The 18,643-nt window shown below is 35.5% G+C and overlaps 1 protein-coding gene and 2 long non-coding RNA genes across 30 annotated transcripts in view; 2 read left to right on the top strand and 1 right to left on the bottom strand.

The window, feature by feature from the left end:
* The first annotated feature begins 1,383 nt into the window (after positions 1–1,383).
* LOC141376840 (uncharacterized) lies at positions 1,384–5,248 on the top strand. The gene is made up of 4 exons (XR_012388096.1): positions 1,384–1,545; positions 2,756–3,039; positions 3,359–3,410; positions 3,944–5,248. It is a non-coding gene; the product is annotated as an uncharacterized lncRNA (long non-coding RNA).
* A 1,213-nt stretch (positions 5,249–6,461) lies between these two features.
* The window catches only part of LOC141376839 (uncharacterized), a 106,397-nt gene continuing 94,215 nt past the window's right edge, over positions 6,462–18,643 (top strand). For 2 of the 3 annotated variants that reach the window (XR_012388095.1, XR_012388094.1), the window contains exons 1-3: positions 6,468–7,452; positions 7,852–7,903; positions 10,264–10,404. This is a non-coding gene — a long non-coding RNA (uncharacterized lncRNA). Of the gene's footprint in view, positions 7,453–7,851; positions 7,904–10,263; positions 10,405–18,643 lie in introns of all 3 variants that reach the window. The other variant, XR_012388093.1, reaches the window with a different exon arrangement.
* The window catches only part of rbfox3a (RNA binding fox-1 homolog 3a), an 829,029-nt gene continuing 824,831 nt past the window's right edge, over positions 14,446–18,643 (bottom strand). For 24 of the 26 annotated variants that reach the window (XM_073918641.1, XM_073918614.1, XM_073918632.1 and 21 more), the window contains one exon: positions 15,049–17,664. In XM_073918641.1, coding sequence (XP_073774742.1) covers positions 17,662–17,664 — 3 coding nt within the window. In that variant the 3' untranslated portion in view covers positions 15,049–17,661. Of the gene's footprint in view, positions 17,665–18,643 lie in introns of all 26 variants that reach the window. The other 2 variants (XM_073918619.1, XM_073918620.1) reach the window with 1 other exon arrangement.

Genomic DNA, 18,643 nt, shown 5'->3' with positions numbered 1-18,643 from the left:
AAGAAATATTTTACGTCGATAGCACGTCTTTCAGGAGTTTAAAAATCACTGAAGATCAGAGTGACCACCTTTAATTTAAGGTTTTGTTATAATTAATCACATACTACACCAAACATTTATTACATTATAATTGCAAAAGTCACTAGCATAAATACAAAAAAAAAAAAAACAGTTTATTTGTGCATCAGAAAAAATGTCTGTACCACATTCATTGTCAGATAATATATATATATATATATATATATATATATATATTTATATATATATATATATATATATATATATATATATATATATATATATATATATATTAGGGATGTAACGGTATTGTAAATACCGTCATACTAATACATACATACATATTAATTTTTTTCGATATTACCGAAGTCGCATGACTCGGTAAAACTATAGGTCTTCTGAGAAAATTTGCTCAGGCGAATGAAGCGAACGAGAGGTAGCGAAAACTACAATTCCCATCAGCCCATGCTTGACCATCATCCCTTGCGGTCTGTTGTCGCTACAGATCCAGTAATGCGGAAATGGAGTGTGCTGCTAGAAGCGGGGATGAAAAAGAGCTGGAAAACTCTAAAGCGGGTGTTCTCGCCGCGCGCGTACTGAATAGCGGTGTTGTCGCGCGAGTTCTTATCAGCTGTGTTGTCGCGCGAGTTCTTATCAGCTGTGTTGTCGCGCGTGTACTGAATAGCGGTGTTGTCAGCACACTGTTCAGATTGATGCAGACATGAGACCTCTATCTTACTCATGGTTTTTCCTCTCAAGTGGGGGAAAGACAATGCACAACGTTACCCACTGCTGTTAACCTGGGCCAAGTCATATCTCTCTTGTCCCAGAAACCTCAGTCCCAAATGAGAGGTTTTTTTTTTCTGTTGCAGGGGACATTGTAAATGCCCAGAGATACCAGCTTTTACCAGATTATATTTATATGATAATTTTCCTTTAAACCCATCTCTATCTAAGTGAGTGAATGATTAAATGTTGAATGTGATGAGTTTTCAACAATACTAAATTGAAACTTTATTTTTTTTACATGGTTTAATATTTTTTTGTTATTAAAATTGAAGTTCCTGTTTTAAAGCATACAGATAGATGGCTAATTTGTATGTCATTGACACTTTTTTGGAGTATTTTCATAAGTTTTGTTTTTTCCTGTAAATGATTCAATAAATACCGTACCGTGACATTCATACCGAGGTATTTCCATACCGTGAAATTCTGATACCGTTACATCCCTAATATATATATATATATATACACACACACACATATATATATATATATATATATATATATATATATATATATATATATATATATATATATATATATATATATATATATATATATATATATATATATATATATTAGGCCCACTGAGCTCAGAGGTGGAGCTGCACCAGGAGACCTACTGAGCCCAGTGGTGGAGTTACACTGGAAAACCTGGAAAACCTACTGAACCCAGTGCTTGAGCTGCATGTAGAACAGGTGTAGTTGCAAGCACAGTAAAGAGAAGGGGACAAGGAGCAAAAGGTACGTAAACACTTAGTTATGAATTACTTTCTGACGTTTTTTTTCATGAAAGATTTATGTAAAACATTATCTATTATTTTTATTTATTTGTTCTTTAATGTGATAAATCCAAATATCTAAATCCATTTTAACTTTTACAAAATTGCCTATTAATATAATTTGTCTGTCCACATTGTCTATGTCTATCTAGCAAAAAGTAAAAGTAAAATGGGACATAATGCCACAGCTGACAACATGGATTTTTTTTGTGCTTGACGTTACACTAATTACATCAGCTCCGTTATTATTGTTATTGAGAACAATGATATTGAAATGTAATTATAAAAATAAACATATTGTATGAATAATAAGTGTAATACCACATATGTGGAAACCTATTAGCAATATAGGAGTGAAGGAAATGTAGGAATATAGAAAAGAATTAACTGCTGATTGTATAAACCTGTTATGACTCCATCCTTATCCTTGTGTTCATTCATCTCAGTTTTGGTATATCGACATGATTTCTCATGTTACCATTAAAATTAAAATTGTCACTGAATACTTTACAGCATACAAGAACTTATTCTTATTTTGCACGAAAACCCTTAATGGTTATTTATGTTGAAATGTTTGCTAAATGTTTTTTTTTTTTTTACAGTATAAAACAATTTATAGCATTTAAAAAAAGAATAGATATATTAGCAGGTTACAGAATCCAGACTTGTATTGGAATTTGTTTACATTGGTGCATGATGTCCACATTGAAAGTTATTGTTAAATAAAAAGAAAAATACATTTAGCTCTAAATGTTCTGTAGAAAATACTGACATATTCATCATACTTCACTGCACATGTTTTGTTTCACATTATTTAATCTCCTTGTATAAAATGTATATACAGAATGTCTGGATATTTAGCACATGACTGTCACTGCAGCCATCTTCTAATAATGATGTCATGATGGAACACATTTTTGAATTGCAAGATTGTAATCACAATTACATTTACTATACTACATTAACAAACAACATTATACCATTATAACAACATTATTTTAATTATGTGCATATTTGTTATCCCAAACTTAAGAATACTACACAAGTAAATGATGAATTTATATTGGGATAGGAAAGTATTTTCAATTCTTGGCTTAGAATTCTGTCTGAATTGAATGAACTTTTATTGAAAGTAATTGCTCTGATATATATATCTTCAATTCTTGACTTAGGCTCACTGGTGGAGCCGCAACAGGAGACCCACTGAGCTTAGAGGTGGAGCTGCACCAGGAGGCCCGCTGAGCTCAGAGGTGGAGCTGCACCAGGAGATCTACTGAGCCCAGTGGTGGAGCTGCACCAGGAGGCCCACTGAGCTCAGAGGTGGAGCTGCACCAGGAGACCTACTGAGCCCAGTGGTGGAGCTGCACCAGGAGGCTCACTGATCCCAGTGATGGACCTGCATTTTGAACAGCTGTAGTTGCAAGCACAGTAAAGAGAAGGGGAAAAGGAGCAGAAGGTAAGTAAACAATCAGTTCTAAATTACTTTCTGATGTTTTTTCATAAAAGAATTATTGAAAACATTATTTATTTTTTCCATTTTACTTTAATGCGATAGTAAACGTAAAAGTAAAAGGGGACATAATGCAACAGCTGACAATATGGATTTTTGCGTTTTTGTTACACTCTGTATAAGAGCACAGTTATTTAGAACAATGTTATTACAATGCAAAAGTGTCTTTAAATGTTCTTTAGAAAATACTAACATATTCATCATACTTCACTGCACATGTTTTGTTTCACATCATTTGATCTCCTTTTTTAAAATGTGTTCACAGAATGTCTGGATATTTAGCAGCCACAGCCAACTGATTCACGCGTTATAATACGGTAAGCAACTCTAAACTACTAATTTACTAAAGATTTTACAAATTATTTTAATGTGTAGTTGTTTACAAATCTGCCTGTAGACATTGTATTATTAGCCAAATGTTATTAGACAGGGAACTTGTAACGTTTACTGACAAAATTTCACCAAATTGGTTGTCATGACATACGAAACAGTTTTATAAAATGTTTATTTTATTATAATTTTACAAATAGCTGAGGGATTAATCCCAAAACATTTATATTTAACATTAAAAGTACATATGTTGAGAAATTTTGTTGCACAAAATAACAAACATGTTATTATTAATAATGTTTTAACTTAGAAGAGATAAGAAGTCAATACTTTATTAACCCTGATTTTTTAAAAATTTGTTTGCATTGGTGCATGATGTCCACATTGAAAGTTATTGTTAAATAAAAAAAATACTTTTAGCTCTAAATGTTCTTTAGAAAATACTAACATATTCATCATACTTCACTGTACATGTTTTGTTTCACATAATTTGATCTTCTTGTTTAAAATGTGTTCACAGAATGTCTGGATATTTAGCACATGACTGTCACTGCAGCCATCTTCTAATAATGATGTCATGATGGAACACATTTTTGAATTGCAAGATTGTAATCACTACTACATGTAGTATAATAACATAACAAACAACATTATACAATTATAATAACATTGTTTTATTTATGTGTATATTTGTTATCCTAAACTTAAGAATACTACACAAGTAAATGATAAATTTATATTGGGATAGGAAAGTATTTTCAATTCTTGTTTAGAATTCTGTCTGAATTGAAAGAACTTTTATTGAAAGTAATTGCTCTGAATATATCTACAGCTTTCTGTTTCTGATAGGGAGAACCACCAAAAATGGATTTTTAGAAATATTTTACATTGATAGCACATCATTTAGGAGTTTAAAAACCCCTGAAGATCACAGTGACCACTTTTAATTTAAGGTTTTGTTTTCTTCATCTAATTATAATTAATCACATACTACACCAAACATTTTTTACATTATAATAGCAAAAGTCACTAGCATTCCAAAAAAAAAAAAAAAAAAAGTTCATTTGTGCCACAGAAAAAATTTATTTGCCACATTCATTGTCAGATAAAAAAAAAAAAAAAAAAATTGAAGTCAGAATTGTTTGCCCCCTTTTGAATTTTCTTTTCTTTTTTAAATATTTCCTAAATGATGTTGAACAGATTCAGGAAATTTTCAAAGTATGTTGGATAATATTTTTTTCCTTCTGGAGAAAGTCTTATTTGTTTTATTTTGGCTAGAATAAATGCAATTTTAATAGCTTTAAAGCCATTTTAAGGTCAATATTATTCGCCCCCTTAAGCAATATACTTTTCGATATTCTACAGAACAAATCATTGTTATACAATGACTTGCCTAATTACCCTAACCTGCCTAGTTGACTGAATGAACCTAGTTAATTCTTTAAATTTCACTTTAAGTTGTATAGAAGTGTCTTGAAAAATATCTAGTAAAATAGTATTTACTGTCATATTTACTGGGGGTAATAATTCTGACTTCAACTGTATCTATATATATTTTTTCAATTCTTGACTTGGGGTTACTGGTGGAGCTACACCAGGAGACCCACTGAGCTCAGAGGTGTAGCTGCACCAGGAGACCTACTGATCCCAGTGGTGGAGCTGCATCAGGAGACCCACTGAGCTCAGAGGTGGAGCTGCACCAGGAGACCTACTGAGCCCAGTGGTGGAGCTGCACCAGGAGGCCCACTGAGCCCAGTGGTGGAGCTGCATTTTTGAACAGCTGTAGTTGCAAGCACAGTAAAGAGAAGGGGAAAAGGAGCAGAAGGTAAGTAAACAATCAGTTATGAATTACTTTCTGATGTTTTTTCATAAAAGAATTATGGAAAACATTATTTATTTTTCCATTTACTTTTACTTTATTGTGATAAATCCAAAAATGTAAATCCATTTTAATTAAAAATATATATTTATTATTATTATTTATCTGTCCACATTCTCTGTGTCTATCTAACAAAAAGTAAAAGTAAAATGGGACATAATGCCACAGCTTTTGTGTTTTTGATGTTACACTCTGTATAAGAGCACAGTTATTAAGAACAATGATATTACAATGCAAAAGTATCTCTAAATGTTCTTTAGAAAATACTAACATATTCATCATACTTCACTGCACATGTTTTGTTTCAGATCATTTGATCTCCTTGTTTAAAATGTGTTCACAGAATGTCTGGATATTTAGCACATGACTGTCATTGCAGCTATCTTCTATTAATGATGTCATGATGGAACACATTTTTGAATTGTAAGATTGTAATCACTACTACATGTAGTATACTAACATAACATACAACATTATACCATTATAACAACATTATTTTATTCATAAGTATATATTTGTTATCCTAAACTTAAGAAAATTACAAGTAAATGATAAATATATATTGGGATAGGAAAGTATTTCAATTCTTGGCTTAGAATTTTGTCTGAATTTTATTTACTTTTATTGAAAGTATTTGCTCTGAATATATCTACAGCTTTCTGTTTCTGATACGGAGAACCACAAAAAAATGAATAAAAGGATTTTTAGAAATATTTTTTGTCGATAACACGTCTTTCAAGAGTTTATAAATCACTGAAGATCAGAGTGACCACCTTTAATTTAAGGTTTTGTTTTCCCCATCTAATTATAATTAATCACATACTACACCAAACATTTTTTTTACATTATAATTACAAAAGTCACTAGCATGAATACAAAAAAAAAGTTTACTTGTGCCTCAGAAAAAATGTCTGTGCCACATTCATCGTCAGATAATATATATATATATATATTAGGCCCACTGAGCTCAGAGGTGGAGCTGCACTAGGAGACCTACTGAGCCCAGTGGTGGAGTTGCACCGGAAAACCTACTGAACCCAGTGCTTGAGCTGCATGTAGAACAGGTGTAGTTGCAAGCACAGTAAAGAGAAGGGGACAAGAAGCAAAAGATCCGTAAACACTGCAGCCATCTTCCATTAATGATGTCATGATGGAAAACATTTTTGAATTGCAAGATTGTAATCACTACTACATGTAGTATACTAACACAACAAACAACATTATACCATTATAACAGCATTATTTTAATTATGTGTATATTTGTTATCCTAAAGAATACTACACAAGTAAATGATGAATTTATATTGGGATAGGAAAGTATTTTTAATTCTTGGCTTAGAATTCTGTCTAAATTGAAAGAACTTTTATTGAAAGTAATTGCTCTGAATTTATGTACAGCTTTCTGTTATTGATAGGGAGAACCACCAAAAATGGATTTTTAGGAATATTTTACGTTGATAGCACATCATTTAGGAGTTTAAAAACCCCTGAAGATCACAGTGACCACTTTTAATTCAAGGTTTTGTTTTCTTCATCTAATTATAATTAATCACATACTACACCAAACATTTCTTTTACATTATAATAGCAAAAGTCACTAGCATTCCAAAAAAAAAAAGTTAATTTGTACCACAGAAAAAATGTCTTTGCCACATTCATTGTCAGATAAAAAAAAAAAAAATATTGAAGTCAGAATTGTTTGCCCCCTTTTGAATTTTCTTTTCTTTTTTAAATATTTCCTAAATGATGTTGAACAGATTCAGGAAATTTTCAAAGTATGTCGGATAATATTTTTTCCTTCTGGAGAAAGTCTTATTTGTTTTACTTTGGCTAGAATAAATGCAATTTTAATAGTTTTAAAGCCATTTTAAGGTCAATATTATTCACCCCCTTGACTTGGGGTTACTGGTGGAGCTACACCAGGAGACCCACCGAGCTCAGAGGTGGAGCTGCACCAGGAGAACTACTGAGCCCAGTGGTGGGGCTGCACCAGGAGACCCACTGAGCTCAGAGGTGGAGCTGCACCAGGAGACCTACTGAGCCCAGTGGTGGAGCTGCACCAGGAGGCCCACTGAGCCCAGTGGTGGAGCTGCAATTTTGAACAGCTGTAGTTGCAAGCACAGTAAAGAGAAGGGGAAAAGGAGCAGAAGGTAAGTAAACAGTCAGTTATAAATTACTTTCTGATGTTTTTTCATAAAAGAATTGTGGAAAACATAATTTTTTTTTCCATTTACTTTTAAACTTTAATGCGATAAATCCAAAAATGTAAATCCATTTTGATAAAAAAAAAATATTTATTATTATTATTTATCTGTCCACATTCTCTGTGTCTATCTAACAAAAAGTAAAAGTAAAATGGGACATAATGCCACAGCTTTTGTGTTTTTGATGTTACACTCTGTATAAGAGCACAGTTATTAAGAACAATGATATTACAGTGCAAAAGTATCTTTAAATGTTCTTTAGAAAATACTAACATATTCATCATACTTCACTGCACATGTTTTGTTTCAGATCATTTGATCTCCTTGTTTAAAATGTGTTCACAGAATGTCTGGATATTTAGCAGCCACAGCCCACTGATTCATGCGTTATAATACGGTAAGCAACTCTAAACTACTCATTTACTAAAGATTTTACAAATTATTTTAATGTGTAGTTGTTTACAAATCTGCCTGTAGACATTGTATTATTAGCCAAATGTTATTAGACAGGGAACTTGTAACGTTTACTGACAAAATTTCACCAAATTGGTTGTCATGACATACGAAACAGTTTTATAAAATGTTTATTTTATTATAATTTTACAAATAGCTGAGGGATTAATCCCAAAACATTTATATTTAACATTAAAAGTACATATGTTGAGAAATTCAGTTGCACAAAATAACAAACATGTTATTAATAATAATGTTTTTAACTTAGAAAAGATTAGAAGTCAATTTTTTAATAACCCTGATTTTGAATCACAACAAATGAAAACACTTTCAGATACGATGCCAGCCTGGTGAAAGGGGGTGGTTCTTTTTTTCTTAAAATCTCGACCTTTTTGCAGTTATTTGCCTCATTTTCTATTTAATTATTTAATTATGAGGTTTATATACTGTATTTTTGTGACATTTTAAGTTGGATTAGCTTCAGCAGACGTATCAAAATATTTCTTAAAGATTTAGAATAAATAAATATTAATATATTACTTTTTTTTTTAATTGTTACATCATATATCATAAGAAAAGAAAAATCTGTTCAAGTTTTAAATTAAAAATGTAGCTGCCATTTATTAGGCAAATAACAAAGCCAGCACATTTAGCCATTTCAATAATAAATGGAAACAAAACAATATTAAAAGACCTTCATGATTTATTTAATATATATTTTTTTCAGAATTTGGCCATTTCAATAATAAATGGAAAAAATAATATTAAAAGACCTTCATGATTTATTTAATATATATATATATATATATATATATATATATATATATATATATATATATATATGTATATGTATATATATATATATATATATATATATATATATATATATATATATATATATATATATATATATATATATATATATATATATATATTTGATATTGGCCACTTTTGGTGCTTCATGCCTTTTTATTGGTAATTTTTTGTTTCAAGAAAAAGGTCCAAGATTTAGAATAAAAGTAACTAGTAAATTCTTTCTCTATTTAAAAACAAAACAACAAATAAGAAAAGGACAAATGAGCTCATGTATAGGACACATTTTGGACCTTTGCCATTGAGGGGTGGGTCTTCCGAACCACCGAACCCCCCTGGCTATGAGCCTGACTTTGTATTCAGTACTAATTGCCATTGTCTATTAAAGATGATTTTTAAAATGTTTTATATAGGCCTATATCAATTTAGTTGGCTATTGATTTGTTGTCCTGAATTACAGTTGGTTTGACTGAATCATTTCCAAATCATATGACTATCACAGTAGATTTCTTTATCAGTGGCATCAGGATGAGTTTTTGAGAGTTGATCTAGTCTGTCAGAGAGGGAGGGGTACTGGAAGATACTACTGCTCAATTTAAAATGAGAAATGGGTGAACATCTCGTCTGCTGGGTCTCATTATAACCCTGCCTTGTGACAGACACCACATTACCGCATCGAAAGAGACCCTTTAAAAAGGGGGGATTTATTTTGTGGAATGAATTACCAAGTATAATTAAAGCTTTAATCTCCTTTTTCCCCTCAACAAAACAATTTTGTACGAACCCAGAGAAGCAATCCAAAATTAATTTACCGCACCAGTGATTAGTATTAATGCTTTGCCATTTTTTCCCTCTCTTCCGTCGCTTGGCTCTCTCTTGCGCCTAGCTCAGATGAAAGGATAAAGCCTGTTGTTACATGCGATATTCATGTGTAATTAACACAATTCTTGCAGAGCACGTGGGGCAGGCTAGCATGTACTCTTAATAGCTTTCATCCCGGGACCGGCAGCTTTTGTCTCCCTCTGGCAGGGTTAGGGTTGTGTCTGAAACCTAGCGTGTCTAGCCTTTTTTCAATCATAATGTAAGACTAGACTGAACCAACTGCTACAGCGACCATGAATGCATATATAAACTCAGGGGTTTAGATCCATGTGGAGCTGTTTTTATTGGCTTTTTTGTAAGATGGGATGGAGAAATGTCAAGATGCGTGAACTGCCCCTTGGGTCTTTATGCTGTTATATGGTTGAAGCATTCTACTGTGTTAAATTTGAGCGTGTGAAGATGTGTGTGCTCGGGTATGACTGGAATCTCTCTCTTTTTTTGTTTTCTCTAATCCTATATCATGTAGGTTTGCATTTTAACACTACTAATACTCTTTTCATTAGATTACAAATAACAATATTGGCATTTAAAAGAGACGAATAGATAAAAAAAGATGTTTGTATTTCTGCTCTTCCACAGCAATCTTCTTATTTGTTTCTTTTTCACCAGAGGAACCTCTGGCGACCTCCAGATGAGGAGTAAAGTCTTCTTTGATTGGACGAGACCTTCCATAGCCTGTGTAATGAGGGAATGACAAAGTACTGAACCATGGGATCAATGTTGGAGGTGGAAAGCTGTTCGTTAGCGTAGGTATGTGAACGTCTTTGTGCTGTTTTGTAGGGTGCAAGGGGGATCGATGGTGCGTTTGCTTTGTGTAGGTAAATGATCATTGTGGAGATGGACAGGACCACTTTGTCTTGTGGCCCTAGGGGAACAAAAGACAAATTGGTCTAGAACTCCCATCATCCCTTTCACTCTCAATTCTACAACTTAACACTGGCAGTGATACATACGAAGGTGCTGCAGCAACGAATCAGGTCAAATATTTCACAGCAGTGCTTATAGTTGATCAAAGGGTACTTTTTAGATGGAATTTATTTCCAGACAGTCATTGTTTAATAATTGATTTACTGCGTTTAAGAAACTAACACCTTTAGAAGCAGATGTGTGGAAAAAAAGAGGTTGGAGATTAGAGAACTTATTTATACAGCATTTTGTTCTGGTTTATGATTTTCGTCTTGTGTTTGTGTTGTTCAGACATATTATTAATGAGAATTTATCAATGGCTGCATTAAAATCCCAGATTATTTTGAGTAGGCACTTATTTTGAATCAGAATTTGCTTTGTTATTGCCAAAAGTATGATTTATGTAGTGTTAATTAATCCCGATCCATTTAGCAATGAAACGGACCTTTATGAGTACGCCATTGACTTATTCACTCATTAAAATAAAGATTGAACCAGGGAAATGGACTCTATTTATCAACTCTGTGTACACTTTAGAATTTTATTTGCAAGTAGTAGGTCATCTGGGTGCTTTATGTCTACTTGAAAACAATGTATATAAATATGCAGGTTCTATAACTGAACCAGTAGAGTAGGGACTGTCTGCGGATTGCAAGACAGGGGCGTAATATGAAGGGGCATAACTTGTAGTACATTAGAGGCATAACTTGAAGCTAGAGTGGAGACCCACATGTCAAAACTATGTTGTCGGCCAGGTGGGGGAATACATCAGTTATTAACATCTACACCTACTCCACACCTTAACCCAATCATCACAGTTATTAATGTCTTCTACCCCAACCCTTAACCCAACCATCACAGTTATCAGCGTTCACACCTACCCCAACCCTTAACCCAAACAACATAGTTATTAATGTCTACACCTACCCCAACCATCAGAGTTATTAATGTCTACACCTACCCCAACCATCACAGTTATTGTCTACACCTACCCCAACCATCAGAGTTATTAATGTCTACACCTACCCCAACCATCAGAGTTATTAATGTCTACACCTACCCCAACCATCAGAGTTATTAATGTCTACACCTACCCCAACCATCACAGTTATTAATGTCTACACCTACCCCAACCATCAGAGTTATTAATGTTTACACCTACCCCAACCATCACAGTTATTACAGTCTACACCTACCCCAACCATCACAGTTATTAATGTCTACACCTACCCCAACCATCACAGTTATTACCGTCTACACCTACCCCAACCATCACAGTTATTATCGTCTACACCTACCCCAACCATCACAGTTATTAATGTCTACACCTACCCCAACCATCACAGTTATTACCGTCTACACCTACCCCAACCATCACAGTTATTAATGTCTACACCTACCCCAACCATCACAGTTATTAATGTCTACACCTACCCCAACCATCACAGTTATTACCGTCTACACCTACCCCAACCATCACAGTTATTAATGTCTACACCTACCCCAACCATCACAGTTATTAATGTCTACACCTACCCCAACCATCACAGTTATTAATGTCTACACCTACCCCAACCATCACAGTTATTACCGTCTACACCTACCCCAACCATCACAGTTATTAATGTCTACACCTACCCCAACCATCACAGTTATTAATGTCTACACCTACCCCAACCATCAGAGTTATTAATGTCTACACCTACCTAAACTATCACAGTTATTAACGTTTACACCTACCCCAACCATCACAGTTATTAATGTCTACACCTACCCCAACCATCACAGTTATTAATGTCTACACCTACCCCAACCATCACAGTTATTAATGTCTACACCTACCCCAACCATCAGAGTTATTAATGTCTACACCTACCCCAACCATCACAGTTATTAATGTCTACACCTACCTAAACTATCACAGTTATTAACGTCTACACCTACCCCAACCATCACAGTTATTAACGTTTACACCTACCCCAACCATCACAGTTATTAATGTCTACACCTACCTCAACCATCAGAGTTATTAATGTCTACACCTACCCCGACCATCAGAGTTATTAATGTCTACACCTACCCCAACCATCAGAGTTATTAATGTCTACACCTACCTAAACTATCACAGTTATTAACGTCTACACCTACCCCAACCATCACAGTTATTACCGTCTACACCTACCCCAACCATCACAGTTATTAATGTCTACACCTACCCCAACCATCACAGTTATTAATGTCTACACCTACCCCAACCATAACAGTTATTAATGTCTACACCTACCCCAACCATCACAGTTATTAACGTCTACACCTACCTAAACTATCACAGTTATTAACGTCTACACCAACCCCAACCATCACAGTTATTAATGTCTACACCTACCCCAACCATCACAGTTATTAATGTCTACACCTACCTAAACTATTACAGTTATTAACGTCTACACCTACCCCAACCATCACAGTTATTACCGTCTACACCTACCCCAACCATCACAGTTATTAATATCTACACCTACCCCAACCATCACAGTTATTAATGTCTACACCTACCCCAACCATCAGAGTTATTAATGTCTACACCTACCCCAACCATCACAGTTATTAGCGTCTACAACTACCCCAACTATCACAGTTATTAACGTCTACACCTACCCCAACCATCAGAGTTATTAATGTCTACACCTACCCCACCCATCACAGTTATTAATGTCTACACCTACCCCAACCATCAGAGTTATTAATGTCTACACCTACCCCACCCATCACAGTTATTAATGTCTACATCTACCCCAACCATCATAGTTATTAATTTTTTTACACCTACCCCAACCCTTAATCCAACCATCACAGTTATTGATGTTAAGAATTTCCACCATCTTGCCAAACAACATCTCGTTGTGACATCTATCTCGCATGGTTCAAAGGGATCTTGATAACTGCAAGTTACGCCTCTAACTTACTACAAGTTACGCCCCTTAATGTTATGCCCCCATCTTGCGGTTCGCAGAGAAATACACTTGAACCAGTAGGTGCAACGAATCAATAAAAATAAGTGATATATTCCAAAATGCATTCATGTGAATAATTCAATCACACACTAGGAAAATGATACAGTTATTATCTCGTAGTATTTCCTGACATTTTTAATAATTTTCTTGAATCCGCTTAGAAGTTTTGATAGTTTTATTTTGTCTAAATGTGAAATATTTCAAAAATGCAAGTACATTTAAGTACACTTTTGTTGTAAATGTACCTACATGGTAAAAGTGTTCTAGCACTTTCTGCTATAGATGAGATATATACTGTATGCTATATATATGATTTTGCATTCACAAACATGTTTATTTTTTAAACAAAAACTCTGTTTGTAATGCCCCCATGTGAAACAGTAAAATGTATGATTGACCAATCAGAGCGATGTGTGAAAACAGTGTACTTTCAGTGAACATGCGCACTGAGAAAATGCCCTCATAACTGAGACACCACATAAATATGCCAAGCTCAGATATTTGAGTCTCTGTTATTGAAGAAAGAAATATTTATTTATAACCATATTAATCATGATAGTAATAATAATAATCATAATCATAATAATATAATGATTTCATTAATAAACAGTACTGGTTGTCTGAAGCACATTGGATGCATACAGAAAGAAAACTGAAATTTCGAGTACAGATCCAGGACAGCAGAAGTTTCGTCATTTCATTTTAAATAGAATACTTTATACTGGTTTCTTTTTTTTTTTTTTTTCTTTAGTGGTTATTTTTTTCTTCACGCTTATGTATTTGGAACAACTTCAAAATTTAAAAAACAATGAAAGAAAAATGAAAACAACAAAAGAAAACCCCAAATGATAGATTTGTTGTAGCATAGAGCTCGTGTTGCACATGAAGAGAACCTTTAATATAATACATTTTATATTGAGATGACAGGAAGTAGCTTTTTGTATATTTTCAGTAGAAAACAAAGGGGCTGGAAGCACACACGTACACACGCGCACGCATACACACTACATGGAAGGTAACTATCACTGAGACAACTAACTTGACTTCCATTCAAACTCTTGTGCTTCGGGGATCTGGCAATGACGATGAGGAAAATCAGGTTGGCAGGAGTTTGTTTTTTTTCTTCTTTTGTTATGTTCTTTTCGTGTTGGGAAAAGCAATTGCCAAGATAAGTTTGTCGTTTCCATTGGCTTGACTGTTTAAATGAAGTTCAAGAGAACTGTGCAGACAGAGGTGAGCTGCATAGCTGGTCTTCCACCTGCCCTGACAGAGCAGACGACCAGTGTAGATTTGAAGGACGGTTTGGATGAAGGAACAAGTGGCAGATACATGCGCTTGAGTTTCATCGTAGTTCTGACAATAGACTATAAGCAGACTACAGTTTGCATTGGTTCTCTGCTTTGGGTCGAGGAAGACGGCGAATGACTTTGGTGCTCAGGTCAATGGGCTGCTTGAGAGGAAAACAGAGTAGAGGGAAGACAACAAGCCAAAGAATACAGTGCAAAAGCTGACACATACCTCACAGCAGGGTGGAAAAAACCAGGACATGTAAACAAGTAATGTCTCATACGGACTAAAGCAAAGGAATAAACCCAGAGGCCTATCGGATCTCTGTTGAATTGACATCTTTTTGTTAGGTTGTTCAGTCACAGTCTCTTCCGCCACTCGGATTTTAGAGTCCCTGAAACAACACGTCTTCGCCGAACGTTCGCATCTGATGATCCTTCGGGTAACAAAGTTGTACAGTCGCTGAGATAGGAGTCACCAGCTTTGTAGAAAAGAAAGTTCTGAGAGGAAGAATGCAGCAAGGAAGGAGTTGTAACATCATTACCTATGGAAGGGAACGCATCAGTTCTGTCATGTAACACCTGAGTCCGAGGAAGCGCATGATTTTGCAAAGCTTGGGAATGCTCTGTAGAGGTGGGCTATCTGTTAAATGTACCACATCCCTTCTCACTGAGCCGAAACACACACACTGTAAAAAGCGTGAAAACGTGCAGTTGTTATTTTAAAGATGTAGTTCTACCCAATCCGATTGGTTGTTTTCAGCTTAACGCAGCCTGGCGGATTCAGTCCAGTTGAATATGAAAATGCTGACCTGAATAAAACCAGATGTTACTAAATCAAACACATTTTTAGGTAACCCAACAACATTTTTTTTTCCTTTTTTCTTTTTTTTTGTACAGTGCAGGATAACATACTGCCGTTTTCAACATTGATTATTGAGTGACAGGAGGCTTTGAATGTGGCTCGACTGTTCACCGCTTGCATAAAGAAAAAAAGAAAGTGGTTGTCGATAAAAACCACAGAGCATCTTTCGGCTCCGTCTTATCCAATCGTTTCATGTCTTTCTACTATTGTCCGTTGCAGGGTCATGATAATGTCCGTGGGCCAGCTGGAGTGCTCCTGTTAGAAAAGAGATTTGTCAGCTGGACCGTATCTCCGTCGGGCTTCAGAAACGAAGACTCGCTTTAGCATGTCCACACATTTACAAAGTACTGCTTAAAAAACAAAGACATGTACATAAAAAGTTGAATTACATTCAGTAGCTGAACCAAATATACAGACGAACAGAACCAACGCCACACAGATCTCTCAGTACTTGCATAAATCGCCGTCGAAAATAAACCTGGACCACCATCGATCAACAAAACAAAAGGAAACCAAACCAAATCAAATCAAACCAAAAACGGTACAATCCTCTTGAAGGGTCACAAATAGATATATCCATATATAAATGTTTTTCATACTGGTAATACAATAATACAACATTAGTAAATGGCTACAATCGACGTTTGACCACGCTGAGCAGCATGTAATTAGTACAACGTTTAAATATATAAGGATGTGTCACTGAAATGGAGCTCATTAGAAGTATAAAGGTAATCGATTTTTAATAAAACTTTGCTTGCACACCCTATGACTAAACTGGCACGTCGTTTTCCACCTTGCAGCGGGCAGGAACCCATTTTCAAGATGGATTGTGAAACTCCCGTGACAATACCGAGAAGACAGCTCCAATTTTCTTAATTTGTAGCCTCATGACACCACATACAAAAGTGTTTACTACACAGCACGGCCACCTCCACAACACTACAATGAAATGCTTTTTGGTAGCCCTGGGCTCCGGGGCCGCTGCGACCCAACACGACACTACATCCCCCTCCCCCCTCCCCTCTTTCGCGCACACACACACAAGCACACGCACACATCCCAGTAAAACCTGCCGGCGGGCCGATTCGTATTGTGCTACAAACAACAGCGGGATGACAGCGCTTCAGAACTGATGTTGACCGCTTTATTTACAGTGTCTTCTCTTGTCCCGTTCCATGCGACACCTGAATATCAACCTGTAAGTGGAAAATTTGGAGTCCCATGCAAGTTCGTCTGCCATCTAGAAGGATCACTGCCTGTGATGTTAGCGAGTAAAGGCCGTTTGTTTCCCTCCGGGCTCAACACATGACGAAACCTACTGATGGAAGACCCAGCTGTGCCATATATTCAAAGGCTTTGGATGAAGAGGGGCCACATGGAATCATGTCGGCCCTCCTTGACCCTCCTGGCGCAGGCCGGACAAGGAGGTTTTCGGTGGGAGGGGGGTGGGGGGTGTGAAGGATCAACATTTGTACACCCCCCACCCCCACCCCCTCCTACAGCGCTAACTCATCACTCTGTTGCTAGTTGTGTACTATTTTTTTTTCTTAGCTTCGTTTTTTTTTTGTAACATATTTATACATACATATATATCGCTATATAGATATATACACTCATCTTTTTCATCTTTTTGGAAACCATAAACTTAAAAAAGTTTAGAAAAATAAAAAGTTTTATGATGACCTCTCCTCCTCCTCCACCCCGAAAGGCTGTCCCAGGTGAAAGCTAAACCCCTTCTTTTTCATCCACAGCTTGGCTGTGTCAGTCTCGCGTCCCAACAGAGATATATAATGCCTTCTCCTGACAGCCTCGGTGTAAGGATTTCCTCTTAACTTCTTTTTGTATGTTTTTTTTTCATTGACACTCTTCTTCCTTGATCCTTTTTTGTTCCTTTTTAGCTGATGCTCTTCTCCGTTGTCTTCTAGCTTGATATTTACTACAAGTGTAAAGAGAAAGAGAGAAAACATCAGTTGATTTGCACTGGATGCTGTTGATCTGCATGCAGTTTGCTTTGACATGCACATTACAGTACAGTACAGTGGGCTCCACATGTTTGAGACCTTTAGTAAAAAGGCTTCTTTTTTTGCATTTTTATAACTTCATAAAGTTCACTTCCTTTCTAAATTATAAGTGAAGTTTATTTAGAAACTCATTTTGAAAGGATCACGTGCTTATAATTGCTTGCAGCCGGCCTCACATTATTCAATTTATGATTCACCAATCAGACGATTCCTAAGCCACTATAAATACCCTAAGCTCAATATAACAGCCATCTTCGTTTTGAAGAATCCCCCCTTCCACTCCTACTCCTTTCCTAGATGGGTGACATGGTGGCCCAGTGGTTAGCTAGTCGATGTTTCTGTGTGAAGTTTACACGTTATCCCCGTGCTCACGTGGGTTTCCCCTGGGTTCCCCGGTTTCCTCCCACCATCCAAAAACATGCAACTTAAGTTAATTGACTAATCCAAATCGGCACCATAGACATGCTCATAGTAAATAGTTATCTCTTAAGAGCAATTACTATCTGTTAATTAGCTACTACAGCAGGGGAGTTCTCAAGATCTACCTCAGCTCAAACTCCCCTCTCGCCTTGCAAATGGGAGGGAGCCCCAGACTCGAGGATCGTATGAGCTCAGAGCTCTCTGCTGGGACAGCATGCTAAACAAGCTTTGTAATCAATCATCAGCTAAGTGTGAACTCTTGAAGCACAGCAATGGAAAATTAAATGGAATCATTCCTACGAAATATTCAATATAAAAATAAAAAGAAATCAGTTGCAAATTTCATTATCAGCAAAATACTCATTTAATAATAATAATAATAATAATAATAATAATAATAATAATCTATTTACAACCTTTACCTAATTGTTTATTAAACCATATTATCATAACAGTCAAAGTGGAAAAAAAAGC

This window comes from Danio rerio, chromosome 12 (assembly GCF_049306965.1).
Source record: "Danio rerio strain Tuebingen ecotype United States chromosome 12, GRCz12tu, whole genome shotgun sequence".
NCBI lineage: Eukaryota > Metazoa > Chordata > Actinopteri > Cypriniformes > Danionidae > Danio > Danio rerio.
The sequence above is the reverse complement of the archived record's forward strand: the minus strand, read 5'-3'. Positions and strand labels throughout refer to the sequence as shown.